General features: G+C 37.4%; 1 protein-coding gene across 2 annotated transcripts; it reads right to left on the bottom strand.

Annotated features, from left to right (window-relative positions):
- Positions 1 to 89: 89 nt before the first annotated feature.
- On the bottom strand, positions 90 to 17,975 carry LOC764345. Of its 2 annotated transcripts, XM_001200615.4 has the most exons (12): positions 17,203 to 17,972; positions 13,403 to 13,597; positions 12,272 to 12,516; positions 10,199 to 10,295; positions 8,949 to 9,146; positions 8,039 to 8,198; positions 7,227 to 7,321; positions 6,666 to 6,900; positions 5,042 to 5,143; positions 3,180 to 3,545; positions 2,219 to 2,356; positions 90 to 1,481 (listed from the first exon to the last, which is right to left on the bottom strand). In XM_001200615.4, the coding sequence occupies exons 1-12, from the start codon at positions 17,581 to 17,583 to the stop codon at positions 1,237 to 1,239; spliced, it is 2,457 nt and encodes an 818-aa protein (XP_001200615.2). In that variant the 5' UTR covers positions 17,584 to 17,972; the 3' UTR covers positions 90 to 1,236. The 2 variants fall into 2 exon arrangements, with proteins under 2 accessions (XP_001200615.2, XP_030845200.1); XM_030989340.1 differs by lacking the exon at positions 3,180 to 3,545 and having other exon boundaries at positions 17,203 to 17,975.
- Between the last annotated feature and the right edge of the window lie 1,170 nt (positions 17,976 to 19,145).

Below are 19,145 nucleotides of genomic sequence, written 5' to 3'. Positions count from 1 at the left end.
GCCCCCCCCCCCCCCCCCTCATGTTATGGCGAAAAAAAAATGAATACAAATTCAGCCTGAAAATACTAAACCTGAACATTGTTTGTCGATCATTGTTTTAGAAATTAAAAAATACATATTTATTAAAGAAAATCTGTAATACTCGCTGTATAAATGCAAATGAATATGTTGACCTTTTGACAAACTCTCTACTTTTACAAATATTTGAATCTGTAAATGATCGGGGTATTTTCGTGGATATACACAGAACTATGATATACATATCATTATAATATGAGGGAAAAAAAGGCTTTAGTACTTTTATAAAAGCTTTACAAAACTAGTTGGTGGCCCGTCGACCCCTAAAACGTTTATTTTAAACTTGCTAAATGGAAATAGACATTCAGATCTGATCGGATGAAGATTCATTCCTTTCATATTTTCAAATAATAGTGCATATATCACATAAAATAACATGACAATTATGACATAAATACATTTCTCTTAAAAAGCATGTTTTACGTAAATCTCAGATATAGGTGAACATCAATAACTTAACAATATAGGATTCATATGTTATGACGTTATGCTAAAACAAATTATATACTAAGACACCTCAAAGAGCTATAATTGTATAATACATGCCGAAGAAAAACCTTCAAACCTATAATTAGGTCATTGAATAAGACTATTTGATAAAACATATGCATAACGTGTCTTCTACTTCTGAATATTTTGTTCCTCTAAATTCTTCTTCTTCTTCTTTTTTTTTTTTTCTTCTTTTTCTGTTTCTATTTCCTGTTATGTTTATAACTGATAATATACAAGACTGATAATAAAGAAAAATACTGTTTTTATGCTATCTAGAAAATATTGGGCTATATTGAGCACCTAATTTCTTGATTGATATGAGAGCTATAAAACATCCAATTTTGTTTTTCTATTACAATCTCTGACCCTTAATCATGTCAATTTCATGAGCAATGCAACAGTAATCACTGATTTTAATGTCTACACTTAAGATAAAAAGACCTACACATGTATATGCTTACTTAGAAAAGAAACTACTATATTTATCGCGTTATCATCATAAAGATAACGTACCTCGGGTTCATAACGATAAAAAATACCATACCGTATGAACAACGAACTGAAACAAAATGAAACCCGATTTGAATTAGTCTGCCTGCGGATGCCCTGATAGCCTACCGTTAAATACTCTTCTTCTTACTAATCTAGTATTTCATGCATAGGTTACTAAATTATCGCATCAAGCATGTTCTTGAAACGGATCATTTCCAACAGTGACTTGAAGCCGAACTCCCGCTCTAGTTTGCCAAAGAAGAATTCTGGAGCCTGCGCAGCGATCCTCTTTAGTCCCATTAAGTCTTCTCCGTTGTAGCTTAAGAACCAGTTCTGAAGGTGAGAGTAGTTGTTCCGACGTAACCAATTAATAACTTCACCTGAATCCCATTGTTGCACGATCTGTACACAGGTTGTTCCTAGAAATTGAAAAATTAGAATATGTTTGAATATAGGTGACCCAACATTTGCTCCGGCGAAAATTTATCGGGGCTTTCATATTTCTTAAAAGTATAGGATTACGAGTAAGGTAGCGATTAGGTTTTTGTGATTTAATTGTATTATATCGAGTATAATTCAATTGACGTCAACATGTGATTTTTTTCCTACTCATTTCTCTATGCAACTCATTCTAATGCTATCCCTCTGCGCCGCAATAGTAGTCAATACTAGATGGATGGTGCATAACAAATGATGCACTATTATTATTATACTATTTGAAGCTTTCTTATATGTCGATGCTTCACGTTGCCTTTGCATATTAGTTAATTCCCCAAACACACTAGCTCACCCACATCCAAACGCGCACACACATTTATATTATATTCTATTCCCTCATTATTAGTATTTGCATGTGTGTTCCTATTGTGTCTGATTTTATCCGTATTGGGAAAAATGAATTGAACTTAGAGCCTCGGTCACAAATGCCATTACGAACTGCTACGAACGCCGTACGAACGATTTCAGACAATTGAAATTCGGGAAGACAATGAAAAAAACAGGCAGATTCGTACGAAATTGTCGTTCGTACGAATCTCCCTCAGTGTTTTTCTATTATCTTTCCGAACTTCCATTATCTGAAAATTGTTCGTACGGCGTTCGTAGCAGTTCGTAATGGCATTTGTGACCGAGGCTTTAATTAGATGAAGACACCCACCCTCAGTTTTTGGAACAGTCGGGGCCGGTGCTGGTACTGCTACAATCTTCTCAACAATGACTGGGACTTCTGTCACGATTCGTTGAGGCGGAGGTGATTGGACCATGGGCCGATGTTCATAAATCCGCATCGTGTCATCTGTGTATTGACAGCAACATCAACAACATAATGATAATAATAATACTTATAGTAATAATTATAATAGTAATATACAAAAAAATAGTCATCATCATCGTAATCAAAATTAATTATAATAAAATGATAATTGTATTAATAATAATGATAATTAATGTTGCAATAAAAGTCAGAACGATAACAATAATAACAATGTATAAAAACACCAATAACAATAATAATCTTAATATCAAAAATACACTTAATATGTCCAGATCGAGTGGCAAGTGTGAATTCATGTCTTGCCAAGTGTCAGAGCCTGTCTGGGATTCAAACCTTCACCAGGTTTAAATGGGTACCTGGCCATAACTGGGGTAATCCCTCAGCCTCGGGAAGAACAGCATTGGTGCTGATGAGGCTAATTCCCTGGCTAAACAATATTGTTATCAGTGTCATTATTATCATTAGCATCATTAGCATTATTGTTATCATTGTCACCATCGCCATTGTTATTTATTAAGCATTCAAGGAATTTATTCCTACTGAGCCTCAATTTAATACACCTGGGTGGAGAGTGGCAAATCTAGATTAATATCTGGCCGAAAGACATAATGCCTCAGTCACACCTTTGCGTATTTGGCTTGCGTATTGCTGCGGATTTATGGCAAGCCGTTTTGACATTTATTCCTATTTCTTGATATCAAGAAATAATTTTCTGTTGTAAACAAATGGTAATTCTTGACATCAAGAAAAAAGAATAAATATTAAAACAGCTTAAATACGCAGCAATACGCAAGCCAAATACGCAAAGGTGTGACTGATGCATTAACTTGAAATCTTCACTAACCCGGTCGACCAATGTGCACTGGGCTCACTGTACGCGGTGAGTAATAGTCAAGTGAAACACCACGGGACATCGGTGGACCAGCGCCCGGTCGTGGCGGCACGAAAGGCGGAGAAGGTGGCTGCATGGGATCACTGGCTCCTGGAATGTAGTCATCGTCCACGTGTTGGTCCTCATCAGACGGATAGCGCCCCCTGTCGGCCAACTCGCGGACCAAAAGTGCCATGTTTTCCTGGACCAAGTCCAGCGTGTTCATCTGCATGTAGAATTTGTTCCCCAACATGGCACCCAACCAACCATTGGGATTGTAGCCGGTCTGCATTTTCAGAGGGACAATATCCTTGCGTAGCTTATACGCGTATTCTGCCTCTATTCAGTCAGAAAATAAATGAGACACAGCATTCATTTTAAGTGCTGGTCAGTTGTAGTCTGTAGTATGTAAGCACAGCCTATGATTTGACACACGACATGCTTGAACACAGGCACAAATTAAACTAATTGATACCTGAACACGTTTCCATAAAAAAGCCCTGATCTGAGCTTACTTCGTACGTCAGTCTCTGGCTGTGTCAATATGTCAGGAGCAGCAAGAGTACAGAGTATATGGGGTAGCTAAGATAATTCCTTCCCCAAATTTTTTTGTCATCACAGGCCACCGACCTCGGTAAATTATATCATCACTCGGAAAAAATTCGTCCGGTCAATTCCGAAGAATTCAATATTTGTTTAATAATATATATTAATGTCCAAATATCAACAGCGCCTTTGACTAGGCAATTAGATATTGGCGCTCTAAAATTCCGGAACTGGATTTATATATGAATCTAATGTATGTATGTTTATATAAATATATAAGTTGAAAAAAGCCCTGTGTGCAAAACATTGACTACCTTTACACGTGTTAACGTCTTTTAGAGAGTTAGAGTCCCTATTAAATATCTCCCCCGTCGCAGAACATCATCTCTGTGATATATATGTATATATATATACAGTGCGTCCCAGAAAAAAACGAAATCGATGTTTTATCCGAACTTAATCACAGTTATAATTAATAATTGACAATCCTCTTCTGTCATTTGATGCAACTCATATGATGCATATTTCAAGCATGAGCGATTCAAAGTAATTTGAATTAAGGGTACCAAAATTAATTTGGCAAACAGTGTCTCAATTTCAAAAAGAAAATCACATTTTCGAAAGTTCATTTTCTGCCCTTTCATAATTATGACATCTCAATCAACAACAAAAAAGAGCCAGGAATAACAGTGTGTTGTTTGTTTAATGTAATGCTCGCATTTCCATAATTGTTTTAAACAAATCCGTTCCACTGGCTGTCTGCCCTAACAAAGAAGACGGAAGACGTCATGCATGGCTGATCGTCAACAAAACGGAGTTTGTTGCTGTGAAATCGAATTCGTTTAATACAAATTAGACATATAGGCCTACGTAAAATAAAGCCAAACAACCAATTGGAAGGAGGCGTGATGGAGCAGCGGTAGAGCGGTAGTCTCGTAACCAGGAAGTCCCGGGTTCGAAACCAAGTCGATGCGTTATTGCCCTTTGGTAAGGCATTCATTCTCATTCCAAAGTCCCTCGGAGAGAACTCAAAGCAGGACTGCACTAATTGTAGCTATTTCCCCCCCCCCCCCTCTATACAGCCAATAATGCCTTTGCGGTACCCGTTGGTCCCCATGGTCCCCGTTTCCTTTTTTTAATAAGTGCAGATAGGATTTAAAGCCGTCGGTCCCATGGTTGCTTATTAACAAAAATGCTTTCTTAGCAGTCAGGTAAACAAACAAACCAACGACAAATACATCTGATAATGTTATTCCTAATTAGGATATTCCTATTAATTTAGTACATACCTGTTCGACACGCGGGACTGTCTTTGTACTTTTCTGAGAAGCAGATGATAACTACACATGCTTCCTCCACGGCATTCGCCATCGCCTCTAAGGTTGAGCCTCCTAGGTAAGGCAGAACAATAATAATATCATTGATAATAAACATGATAATGATGATATGAAATACTAAAAATGATGACAATAATAATATCATTGTTAATAAATATGATAATAATGATTCTAATAATTATAATGATAACAATTATAGTAATGATAATAGTATTGATGATGCTGGTATCAATGGCCATATAGCTCCGTTTAGTCTCATTTCACAACGCCCCATAACGTCAGAGTCAGCAGCCAAACATGTTAGCCTATGGAATTTTACCAACAAAATCGTTAAAAAAAATTATTTTGTTTGAAAAAAAAGCACATCCACCAGCCGTACGTTATCACTAGCTCTTTCATTGGAACCCTCATGTCCCAATGACTTTTGAAAGTTTACCCACCGTAATTTGATCAAAATACGTTGCAAGCTCGTCATTGCCTATAATACACGTGTGAAACAAGTCGAACTTTGGACTCAGTTTGCCAAGCGATTTTAAGATTATAGGTCAAGCACACGAAGTATAAGAGGCATGAATTATCATAGATCATTTCTGCTTGGTTCATTATGTCCATTTCATCCAACCCCCCCCCCCCCCTCCCCCCACCGTCATTTTTCTATTTAGTAAAAGCAAACATTTTGCCGAGGTAAGCAAAAACATGAATATTCATGAACGGTCAGACAATACAGCCTTTTAGTACTTAACGTATAGTGAATGGGAATGGGCGATGATCCGTCAAGGAGGTAGAGGTCAGTGGTTTGTGCTGGCAATGTTCCAGCGAGCGAAAATGAGACAACCGGAACGATATATGCGTGCAATGACGCCTGTGTTTCTATGTGTCGAAAGGAGGAGCTTTTCTCGGACTATCCAGAGCAATTTTTAATTAGGAGTATGTAGCTTCTGTGATAGTGGAGATAGGTAGGGCGAAAGAAAGGCCTTAAAATAAAACATCCCGAATAAAGTGATCTTGGTGGGATACTAGAGACTTATATGCCTACTCTGAATATCCGAGTGACAAGGGGTATATCTTGATTGGACTACGGGTTTGCTATGTTCAGAATTTTCCATCTAGTAATGGTACATTCATTTCCACCAAGTCTGGTGTCAGTGAATTATGACCTTCTTCACATGGGAACTGCCGACCCTCTCCCTTAAAGGGATCGTTTAACAATGTGAGATGGTGTTGAAGCCCTTAGAAAATCGCGCTTCACAATGATCAAGAAGTGCCTCAAAAACCATTTGAGTGACCGGTTATACCATACTCGTTTTCCCCAATAGACTGTATAGTGTTATGAAAACCGTTTGGCAAACGCAAAATTTGATTTCGATTTTCAATCATAAATATCTTGATAATCAGACAGGTGATCGGCTAGTAAAAGTCATGGGGTTCCTGACTGACCAAAAGGTTTATAATTATCATTGCAGCATGGGCTAAATCAAGGAGTTTTTTTAAAGGATCTAAAACAAAGTTACCGGATCCCTTGAAAGATGTTGATGCCTGAATAAACAAATGCAGATATATGTCGCATAATTTTTACCCATTCTCTCCACATCCAACCAAACATTGTATCCAAGCGCTTTCAAAACGTCCTTGACCTTTAGTATCTGTTTCTGGACATCCCATTGGTAGCTGATCATCACGTGAGGAAGTTTCGGGGTTATCTTGCGGTCTACTTCCGGGTTACCGGTCTCAGGTGACGTTAATCCGTTGTTTGACCTGTTGCCATCTCCACCTTTCTCTTCCGGTTTGTCATCTTTATCCTCTTCCTTCTTCTATGAAATAAACAGTAAGGTTCGCTCTTTATAAGTGTGGGATTTCTGATCTCTCTTACTCCCCTTGACATGCATTTCATTATAAGAGTACAATTTATATATGTTATTTGCCACGTTATGGCGACCTCATCTCAGGCCTCAAGCTTTAATCTCACTGGAAGTTCCTTCCTCGATATTTTAATTATCATAAAGAGTATCTCAACTCAAATAACACTTCCCCCTCCCCACCCCCCTATTAATTTTTTTTTTATTAATAGAAAATTGTAGGAATGTTAATTATCCAGTCTCTTTTACAAAATCCTTGATCTGCCCAAAGTCATAATTACCGCTTCTGGTCTTGTAATGACTTGATCTTGGAGATTCCATAGGATTGCTTGGCAGGTTCGGGTATAATCATCAACGCCAATGCAAGCTCGCACGTCTGAAACAAAATAGAACAACAACAACAACAAAATTAAGATGATATGAAAAAGAATATCAATGATAATAATAATAATTCAAGATTTATATAGCGCACATATTTGCCTGTAATGCCACTCAGGGCGCACAAAAAAAGAATCACTACTAACATTTCAAATACAAACAATAAACAAATTAAAAGTGAACAAACAAATGATATATCAACAAATCAAATGACAAATGCAATTTACAGATTCAGTAAGAAATCAAAATGATAACAAATATGTTCATGAGAGTTAATCATATACGATGATGATGTTGATGATGATGATGATAATGATGATTATCATGGTAATATTATTCATTCATTTATCCATTTCAGTTTTATTTAAACAAGGTTGCCTCTTGACCGAAAATACTGTTGGTCTTGAAGGCCCAGGATAAAACTAATACACACAATATATACAAAAGTATGGACGACTTATTTTTTTCTCTTTTTAATCGAAATTGAAAAATATGATTTCGAAATGATTGTTTTTCCAAAGTTATAGTTTAAAGATATAGCATATGTTTTGTAAATCATAATCAATAGACCTTCAATCAATTATATTTTAGAAATTATATAAGTATTATTCTTTCATGCCCATGGATTCAGTCTTTAAATAAGAACAGACCCTAAGGCCCAGTTTTCCATGTTCTACGGTCAAGCAAAACCGTACCCGTGTACAATCAAACTCACTGTCGATGCAACCTTTCTCATTCAAAATGACGTCCTTGTTATTTGCTGTAAATGAAAGCACCCACAAGGCATTGAGGGCAGAGTTGCGTTCTTCCTTAGAATTTGTCTCGTCCATCATGGTAACAAGGTGAGGAAGGACACCAGCCTCGATGAATTTATCCTTACAGGAGAAAAAAAAGAAATTTGCGCCTTGAGCATTTAATTTCAAGTGGATTTGGCGTACTGATAGGTACGGACAAATTGACGTACAGATCGGTAATTTGGCGTCTTACAAATCTATTATCATTACTATTATAAATCACTAGTAGCAGTAGTAGTTCTAGTTGTAGTATTATTATCATTATTATTAAAAGTGGCAGTAGTAGTAGTAGTAGTAGTTGCTGTAGTAGTAGTGGTGGTGAAGGGGGAAATGGACATGAAAAGGAAGAGTACCCTGGACCACCTCCGGAAGCCCCCCCCCCCTCCCCCCTCCCCTAAGCAGTAGCCTAAATTCGGTTTTTATTTTACGAGTAGGACCCTCGCCCACATAGAAAAGAAGATACATGGGCCACCTCCCAAAACCTTCCCAGCCCCCCCCCCCCCCACCATTTCGTTGCCTCCTCACAAAGGGACACTCGCTACGCCATTGTGTCAGTTCAAGTGGGTGCGTTTTGGAATAGCGGTTCATGCACTTGACTTTCGACAATACAAGGGTTGAGGGTTCAAATCTCAGCCCGGCACTAACATCCGTTGGCAAGGCATGAATCCATACTTGCCACTCTCTACCTACGTGAAGGTGTAAATAGGTACTGGCAATCATCGGGGTAATACTAATGCAGGGCCCTGAGGAAGAACAACATTGAAGCTGGTGAGGCACCCATGAGTAAACAAGATAATAACTAATTAGTATCATTATTATTTTCATTATTACCTTGTTATGGTCGTTAGCCGCTACTCTCTGTACAGCTTCCACAACCTCAACGGCGAAGAAGTTATAGTGAGCGGAGTAGTGGGAAGGGTCTTCCAGGGCCCTACGAAGGACCTTGACAATGAACTCGATGTTGAGGCTCGTCGTATTAAGATCAATGTTTTCCTCTTCAGTCACAATGTAGGCCAGAATGAAGAGCGCCTGTGTAAAGGAATAAGGGGAAAGTGTATATAAACAATATTTTGAAACTTTTGATTTTTTCTTTTTTTACTTTTTAATTTTGAATTTGAATTTGAATTTATTAACAACAACACATCACATTCAATAATGACAGTACATATGAACAATCATACAATGCAAAAAATAATACTGATACATGTATACATAACATAAGAGTAATGTCGATTGAAAAGTAATGGTTTTAAAACAATATTTAGACATACATCTGCATACTATTAAATGTACAAAATATATATACGTATATATGTGTATTACTATATTTAGGTGAAGTTGAAATTTAGGGAACTAGAAGTTAGCACAAGTGCTATAGTCGAGCCTAGTTCCATCCGTTGGCAAGATTTTTTTTCTCTAAATTTGTTTATACATATGAATGTAAAACTTGTTTGTTTTGTATTTACATATTATATACAACAAAATAATTCAGTATCATGTAACTTTTTACATACTAAAATGAAGAAAAAAAAGAAAAAATTTAAGTGTTAAAGCATTATAATAAAAGAAGACAAATCTTTGAACAAATAAAATCATCAATGTGTTCATAAAAATGAAAAGGATGTATTAATAAAAATAAAACTATATGAATTTTGGACTTCCGCAAACTTTTGAGCTTTAGAACGTTTACATTTTTCGATCCGTTTAGTATTGGTGCTGAGCGTTTTATCGGTTTCCAGCCACATCTAACCTTATACTGTTATAAAGTGTTCTATGAATTTGTAACTTTATTTTGTTGGTGCCATTACGTGTCATGTTCTTTTGGTGTACCTGCATGTATCAATGTACCATTGTTATTTTGTAATTCAATGTTTGCAATTTATTTCATTTTATTCAATTCAAACGCTGAGAACGAAATGTAGACGCATCGCTTTTCCCTTTAAAAAGTTGAATCTATAACAAATAAGTAAAAAGGTGAATAAAATAATACAAACCTGCCTGCATACATAAATTAATAATAAAATGATTTATAAGAAGTGAATAAATAATTAAAATCAATAGCTTATCAATTAATAGATAACCTTTGCACGCAAGATATAGAATCGGCAATCCAAGAAAGGCTTAAGAAGTTCCGATGCCTCGATCATACGAAAAAACCGTCGGTTGTCAGGATGGTTTCTGAAAAAAAATGAAAAAAAATGACCCATGACTTAAAGGGACTTGGTAGCATTGTTCAGATGAGAGAAAGTGGTGCTAAGGTAGGGACTTCAATGCTAGACAATCTGAAATTTTGAGTGAAAACAGACCATAATTAATGATATAAATTGGGAAAAACTGATCTGATCGATTCCTTAATTCTCTCAACTATATTATTACAATTCAATTACATTTTAGGTGAATGTTAATCGTCACAAACCAATGAATTTGCTCTATATACCAATCCAGACATTTAAGTCAAAATATTGTTAAGAGCCTGTCTTATGTCTTCATGGACAAACGGTTAAAAAAAAGAACATTCAAAAATGGTTGGGAAAATTTACTGTTAATCACCGCTAGAGGGTGTTGCACAGTGACACCTTGAAAGAAAACCATAGATATCTTTGTGGTTTGAGAATTTTTCAGAATTATTTGCATGTTAGAGGGTTAGTACAAAAGGTTAGTAAAAGGAATATAATAAGTAACATTTCATACAGAAATTATGCATTTTTTCCCCCTCAACTTTCAACAATGTTACCCAGTCACTTTAAGGCCTACACACCGACGATAAACGGACGAGTATAACGAATTTACGCCTATGAAAAATGGTTACTTGACGTGCGTTACGGTGACAACCTCGGCCGTCAGATGGTAAAACGGTCTAACTCGAAACTCGCTGTTCTGAGAAAAATGACTTTGAAGTTTAGAGGTTTCAGCTTTTTTAGGAGATGGGTATAATCCATTTTTAGCAATAGGACAAGAAGAAGCATATTGAACACTGATAACTGAAGAATTTTGTGCTTATTTGGGGTTTTAATTATAAAATAAATGAGATTTTTGTGCAGATAGACTGTTTAACCACAGCACATGAATACACTCCCACTACACACCATAAAATGGTAAAATGGTCTATCTTCTAGAAAGACCATAAACACTATTGCCATACTACTAAATCGAAGATAGACCATTTTACCATCTGACAGCGATGATTAAAAAATCTCAATTCAGAAGGTTAAAAGGTTTATGTTAAAGATAGCTCGTTTTACCCCCACACGATATTACCGGCAATGGGCTAACTCAGAGATAGACCGTTTTACCATCAAATCTGAAGGAAAAATACAAAAAAGTACCAAGATAGCGGAAATTATCTCTAAAAGAAGACATGATGGGATTTTCTCGATAGCACCATTGGAAATAGCGCCCTCACATTACCCGGAAAGTGAATTTACCTCAAAAAGTCAAAATTTCGAGTTAGACCGTTTTACCATCTGACGGCTGACCTGTGGTACAAGTAACATGAGCCCCCCCCCCCCACACACACACACACACACACACACAAAAGAGGTGAAAATCATACATATAAAAGACAAAGGAAGAGAAAGAGGAGAGAACCTCAAAAATAAAATGCTGCAACCAGCCTGCTCCTGACCAGTCAATTGTCTTCTTCACTGCATATTCCTATGTATGCATTTTAACCGCTCAGTAATGCCTCAGTCACACCTTTGCGTATTTGTCTTGCGTATGCTGCGTATTTATGGCAAGCCGTTTCAACATTTATTCCTATTTCTTGATATCATGAAATAGGACTAAATGTTAAAACGGCTTGCCTAAAATACGCATCAATATGCAAGCGAAATAGCAAAGGTGTGACTGAGGCATGTTCAGCCCACCCCACCCAATAATACCGGAGCCACTGCAATTGACAACCAAAGAAGCTCGCAAAGATGTAACGTGGCAACACCGCGGCGGGTTTTTTCATTTTTTTTTAAATAATAGCGTTAAGTGTTATACACTTAAAAGCACATTTCCCACCTTTTCAACACAGAACTAAGTGCGAAATGTGCGCAGAACTTTGTTTCGCGCACTTCCCGTTCATGTTAAAAAGCGCGGCAGTTTTTGTTTTCTTTTCTTATTACGGTGATTCACAGCGTCATATCTGAGCGAAATTTAAGTCATACCTGATACAATTGTAAAGCAAGGTGAACATCTTCTTCAACAACTCCCTCCTCGACATCCATTTGAGCTCCTCGTCGTCGCGATTCAAGGCCTCGACGTCGAAGAAGGGATCGCGCAACTTGTCAAGGATCATTAGCACGACCTTGTTCTTGCCCATTTGGCGGGAGAGCTCGGGGCTATTCTCCGTAAAGCGTTGGGAGGCGTCAATGAGGAGGTTCAAACCGATGTAGAGGCCTGGATGATTGATCTATATAGGAAAGATAGGTTCATATATCAGCTCGTGAACTCAACGTCCGCATGATGAACTGCTGTAAACCCACACATACACATTTTCACTCTTTCTCTCTAGGTCTCACCCACACACAGATACGTACACACATACACACATATCGCCTTGTGTCCTCTAGAAAATTAATTATTGTTTGTACTATTGATTATCATTGTTGTTATTATCATTATCATTATCTGTTATAAGTGAAAGTATCGTTTTCATTGTTAATATCATTATTATTACACAATCATTACAAACATATGTAATTTACGTTTGTATATCATACAAATATTGACTGCTTTGAGTGGCACAGTTAAAATATTGCCCAAGGTGATCTCGAAAATATACTGTGTCCCCAGAAGAAGTCGAGAGGCACAGTGTGGTCTCGTGATCATCACGGAGCTCTAGTTTAACCATGACCTGGACACTAAAGCAGTCAATATTTGTTTTATATACAACATCCCCCTTTTCAATTCTCAAAAAAGGGAATATTTTAACAAAACACGCCTGCCAAAGTTTTTTTTATTGTAGAATGGAAGGAAAGCATTGTACGCGTTTCACACATGCACGAGCAACCATTGCGTTCTTGCTTTTTTGCGGGCAAGTACAGTACAACTCTGCCCGGTCAATATTTTTCGCTATGATTTCAAGCAATCAGTAGCAAATTTCATGCCTGTAGTTTTGACCAATCAGAAGCTTGAAATCTTCGTATGCAGTATACACGTATATAATTAGTTTATTCACACACACATGTATACAGGTATACAGGTATACAGGTAGTAGGATTGGCGAATACCTTTGTAGATTATATCTTTCTCAATTAAAATTTTCCTATCCAGAAGTTATATTGGCATGTCCTTACCTGATCATTGCCATGTAGTTCCAACCAGATATCTCTAAAGATGTCGTTGAACCCTGCCTCGGTAAAGAAGTCAACGCACTTTTTATCTCGTAGATTGCTCAGCTCACAAAGGGACAGCAGAGTGTCAAGTAGTGCTCCCTGGTTTGCCTCAGAAGATGGTGTTTTCAGTCCTTCCAGGGTCTTTGTTTGGATATTCTAAAAATGAAATTTAAGAAACGTAAGGAAAGGTATGATTGTCTTCAAAAGGAGGTTTTTGAACTTGGACTTGAACTTTAACAAGTGGTCCCCCACACCTAAGTCACACCAATTAGACCGACAGCAGACCGACAACAGACCGACCAAAAATTCATACTTTTCTCATTTTTATAGGATATTTGTCAATTTCTGTTTTCCAATAACATAGAGAAGATGAGGGAATGCTAACGTTCAAAACCACTTATTATACTGTCATGTTTGGGCAACTAGGGTGTTTGACGGAGGGGCAAGTGGACATTTCCTACCAATTTAAAGAAATTCCGCCACACTCGGAGTTCAAAATCTGGCCGATTAAATGTTAACAATCACCGTACGCAGGGGGGGGGGGTTCGGGGGTTGAACCCCCCCCCCCTTCATTTTGTTTATGTGTGTATTTTGGAGCAACAACCCCCCCCCCCCCTTCCCCCCCCCTTTTTTTAAATAATTTTTTTTTTTAAATTATGCCGAAGGCTGATCTAAATAAGGTCGCCTTACCCCCCCCCCCCCCCCCCCACCACGGAGCAAAATGTCAAATTTTCAAATTTCGAGACCAAAAAAAAAAAAGTGTCCTCTTACCCCCTGCTGTAGTACCTTTTGGATCCGAAATTGGATATAGTACTCTTTGGAACCGAAAATATTGCAAACTGTATGCAATTTACAATGCATGACTTGATTGGGCAAAGTAGGCCTACCTTTTGGAAACGAACTGATTTTTAAATGCCATTTTTAACTATATTTTGGGATTTCAGTTTTTTGAAAGTGTCAGTGTATGAGGCTACTGGAAACGTGTAGTACCTTTTGGAACCGACCTCTTCATATATAGTCCTAAGCAAGTATTATACTGAAAGTACATAGATCGGTAAGTTGAAAAGGGAGACGCGGGTTCGAAACCAAGGCGATGCATGCGCCTGTGCCCATTTGGTAAGGCATTAATCCTCATCTCCGAAAGCCGTCGGTCCCCTTGTTCATTATTTACAAGCATACACATGCTTTCTTAGCAGTCAGGTACAACAAAATAATAATAATAAATAAATAAATGGCTCTCCTGAGGCCAAGGCCGATCTCGATACGTCACTAATTCAGGCCTTCCTCTGATGACAATGACCTAATACTGGATAAAGTAGTATGCATGCACATACTCTAACTTGACACTTAAACACAATTCAATATAGACTTAAGCGAGGGCCTATAGTACTGCCAGTCGCTGGCTGTGTAAAATACCGGAGCAGCTAAAGCATGTGTAAATTATACAGAAGCTATGGCCGGGTTGTACTAAAACTTGCTGTATTCATAGTCTGTTAGTTCAGACACTGCACTACGTCCTACGACTAACAAGGGTCTGCAGCTGCACACTATTTCTGTTGGATTTGTGCTGGATAAGGATTGGACACCGCAGGACCGGATATCCCGATATCCGGATGAACCTTATTAAGGACTTTGTACATGTAGATATTCCGTAACTCTCTTTCCTTTTCCTGTTCCTCCTGTTGCCACCGCTGGGCCGAGGGGCCTTGATTGCCTTCTTGGAACCTATTTTGTTTACTCTTGTCATGAATTGCGAGAATATGAAAATCTCATTCAAGATTTTTAAATCTAAAGAATCGTAGAGTTTTATATATATATATATATATATATATATATATAACTAACCCTAAACCCTTTCCCGAAACGATCTGTAGAATTATTGTCCTCCTAATGACAATGTTTACTTAATTAATGACTCACTTTTCACTCCAAATGTCCGTCTAATGACGCCTTTAGTAAAATATAAATACACATATATCATATACATATAAGGTTATAAGAGGATATTTTGACCATCATTCCATGGGAAAAAGTAAGGAAAATTAATCTAACTTTATAGGCCACAGTGTAGCCTGCGGACACACTCTGATTTGACACTTATAAACACAATTCCATATAGTTTTGAGCAGAAACTAACTTTGTCAGTCCTTTGCTATGTCAATTGAGAGCTAAAAGCTATAGTACAGACATGTATGTGGTAGGGTTCATGGTTCAGATAATAGTTGGTGCAGTAGACCTTGCAGTTGGGATAGTATACTCTGTTTAAAGTATTACAAAGTTTGGTATGGGGTCATGACTTTGGTTCAAATGATCGTATTAGAAGCATATGCGATTTTACAATATTCAATGATCGTTGCCGCTGTTGAAATCGAGTGATGAAATAGTGAATAGTAAACTCTTAATGTTGTATAGCACCCTCTCAAGACTGATATTTCTGTAGCTTCAAAACAATGGGGGTTTTTTTTACTACTGTAACAATCGACCGATGTGCTTTTCCCGTTTGGAAATTATATATCAGAACTGCATATTCTGAGATTTTCATGGTCGCAGCTATCATGGAAAGACCTTAGGCGCTATTGGAAATATTTGAAATTTACCGGGAGCACCGGTAAATATTTGATAATTCAATTTCTCGAAAGCAGAAGTGTATTAGGGGCTAAATTTTCTAGTGCTTATAATACATTCACAGGGGCATCAAAGTATATCAACATTTTAAGAATTACTAACAATCCAATTTTCAAAACGTCCCAAAACTTTGCATTACCTTTAAGCATTACGACTGACAAGCGTTTGAGCCTGCGAACTATTATGTTCGATAAATTCTTGGTCACCTAGCTCATATTTCTAGGTACCTGCATAATTATATTTCAGTGTCAATGAGTAATCGATATAACGTATATTGATGGGTGACAGATTGTCTTCCGTTTCCTTCATTAAGGTAAACTTGCGGTGATCCGACAACAGCAACAAAATGATAATGGACAATACAACATCTTTTTTAGGGACTTGCTTCATGCTTCATAAATAACATTCATTTTCATTCTAGGAAAGAAATAAATTTTAATGAATTGAATTGAAATTAAAGACATTAGAATTCACATACATGTACACTGTTGGTCATAAAGGTGGAATAATTCTTGTTTAAACCAATTCATGGAATGATTTTTGACCATGTGGCCATGCTGTGAACGATAATGCATGGCCATACAGAGGATTTTTTCCTACTGTGAACCGGGGGGAAATGCAATGAATTATTGATAATTTATTACATTTTCTTACTTTTTTATTAGCCCTGCTGCGTAGAGTTATGATTCGGTGGCAAAGCCTCGCCCTTGTAACGGTGTGGCCCGAGGATCAAAACCATGTCGATAGGCAATATTAGTGCCCTTTTGTGAGGCATTAATCCTCATTACTGCCAGTTATGACTTAAGGACGTAGGTCCCCTAGTTGATCAGCATAGTAGCATACACATGCTCCAGCAGTCACGCAAAACAAACACTCACAAATTATTATTCAATACGATCTGAGAATTTATACTGTTATCTAGATCTATTAGGAATAAATCATTGCCAAGATCATTCCATAAATTGGGGTAAACAAAATTATTCCACCTTTATGACCAACAGTTGTAAAATAAAATCATGAAGATTTAAAAGACACAAGAACCATCGCGGCAAATCAAAATACGTTTTGGTTTTTTTACAGACGCGTAGACCCGTGCGTCTTCCCTAAATCTATTTTTGTTTAATTATTGATCTTACCGCAATGTCTTCAAGGTCGATCTGCCCAGACCCTTGGAAACTTCGGCCATTTTCGGTAGATTTCGTCAGGTACTCGTGAAATTCCTTGAACTCATCTGTTGTGAAGCGTGCTATATCCGGATGTCCGTCTTCATGGATTCGATCCAGCGGAAGATAATCTGCAGGTCGCTCGCGCGGACTTCGGAAAGGCTGAGGGTAAGTTTCGGGATATGGCAGGCCAGCAGGTTGGGGATTGACAACAGTCTCATGGTAGCCCGGCCGATAACCGGAACCTGCGGGCCGGATGAACTGCACTGTTTCAGTAATTCTTTTTGGTAAAGTGCTCCTTGATCTTATCATAGTCGGCGCAGGAGCGATCGTCTCGCGTATAGGTACACTCATGATGCTAATTTGTATATGGACAGCCTGAAGAACTGAGCTTTAAGAAAATGATATTAAAATCCTAAACTGTACGAATAAAATAACTTGCTCAGAAGCGTTTGTCCTTTCTTTGTTGATGTCCACAAATATAATAATGTACCGACCTAATCCAGAGAATATGGCGAAACAATGTAGACCAGCTTGTAATTTATCAGCAGTGGCCTGCAAAGTGAAAATTCCTGAACTAGATTCTGACAAATCGAAAGTGGTAAGTTATACATGTCCTTCGAAAAAGCCCTACAGCTCCATGTATCATAGCTGTCTATCAGCAAATAGACGAGTACACTGGACAGTCTACCTACTAACCCGGCTATTTAAGCACTTCCTTCTAATTCAATTTGGCATTGGTTTCTAAAAAAATCAGGAAACGCATACGCAAATCTGTTAAAACACTGTGCGTCAACTGTCCAACAAGGTCAATGGGCCTCGATGGACTAGAAAATCCAATGACACACTAGAAGACTATACTGAAACAGGATAACCAATGTAATCCAGTCAGCGGCCTATTAATATAGTGCATGCCAAACAAAAACACGAATTAGAAATTTTACCAAATTGTGTCGGCTCAAAATGCACGCAAAAAAAAAAGCAAAACCAATTCAACTTTTTACGGCGGGCGTTCTCATTTTATGCCCCCGAAGTGATTTTTTTTTTTAATTATATATTGTCGCTTAAAATCGTGCAAAATTGAAGCTGAGAGAGCCAAAAGAAGAACCAAAAAGTTAATTTGGTTGTTGTTTTTTTCTTACTCGCCTGAATATTTATTAAAGATAGTATGTCCCTTTTCCAGCTATAACATCGAATTCTGTAGAACTTTGTAGGAATTATGAATATGTCATGTATGTCATATCTGTGAAATTTAAACATTAGCAGTGTCCTAATATTCATATCATGCGAGGAAACGCGTTCACCTTCTAGACTTCACTGTAAGACACTATTGAGTGACTGACTGACATCTTTTTTCTTTGGTAATAGCATACATAAAATGAGCTGTAAAGGTACATGTGCATTTGTGTACATCAATAACCCACTACTTGTAATGGCCAAAATTAAACCGATAGAATCTTTGTGCAGCACAAAACCTACAACCATTCGGTAAAAAGGTCTGATAATCAGACTATAACTAAGGTAATTGTGACATGTAATTGTACATTTTATATAAATAATTCATAAAATAGTGTGCGGCAAAAAAAGTCAACTGTGACTGATTGCCAAACAAAATCAAATCAAGAAAGAAAGAAAGAAAGCAATCACTTAAAGAGAAGGTTGAGTTCTGGGAAGAGGTGAAAAATAATTTCTGAGCGTTATCATTCTTATTATGCAAGTGTGGAAAAACATCAGATAACACATGTTCCCTGAAAAGCATGGCTCTTCAAATGCCTTCATATTCTAAATATTTCATGAAACATCGTAAAACTCGGGGGTAGGATTTTTTACGCGACATGTTCGTGTAGTCCCATATACATCTTTCTGTGTACATTGTTTGTAACTTTACGAAGACTTGAACAAATTTCTTATCATTT

The sequence above is a fragment of the Strongylocentrotus purpuratus genome, unplaced genomic scaffold (assembly GCF_000002235.5).
Source record: "Strongylocentrotus purpuratus isolate Spur 01 unplaced genomic scaffold, Spur_5.0 spur5_scaffold_18, whole genome shotgun sequence".
Lineage (NCBI taxonomy): Eukaryota > Metazoa > Echinodermata > Echinoidea > Camarodonta > Strongylocentrotidae > Strongylocentrotus > Strongylocentrotus purpuratus.
The sequence above is the reverse complement of the archived record's forward strand: the minus strand, read 5'-3'. Positions and strand labels throughout refer to the sequence as shown.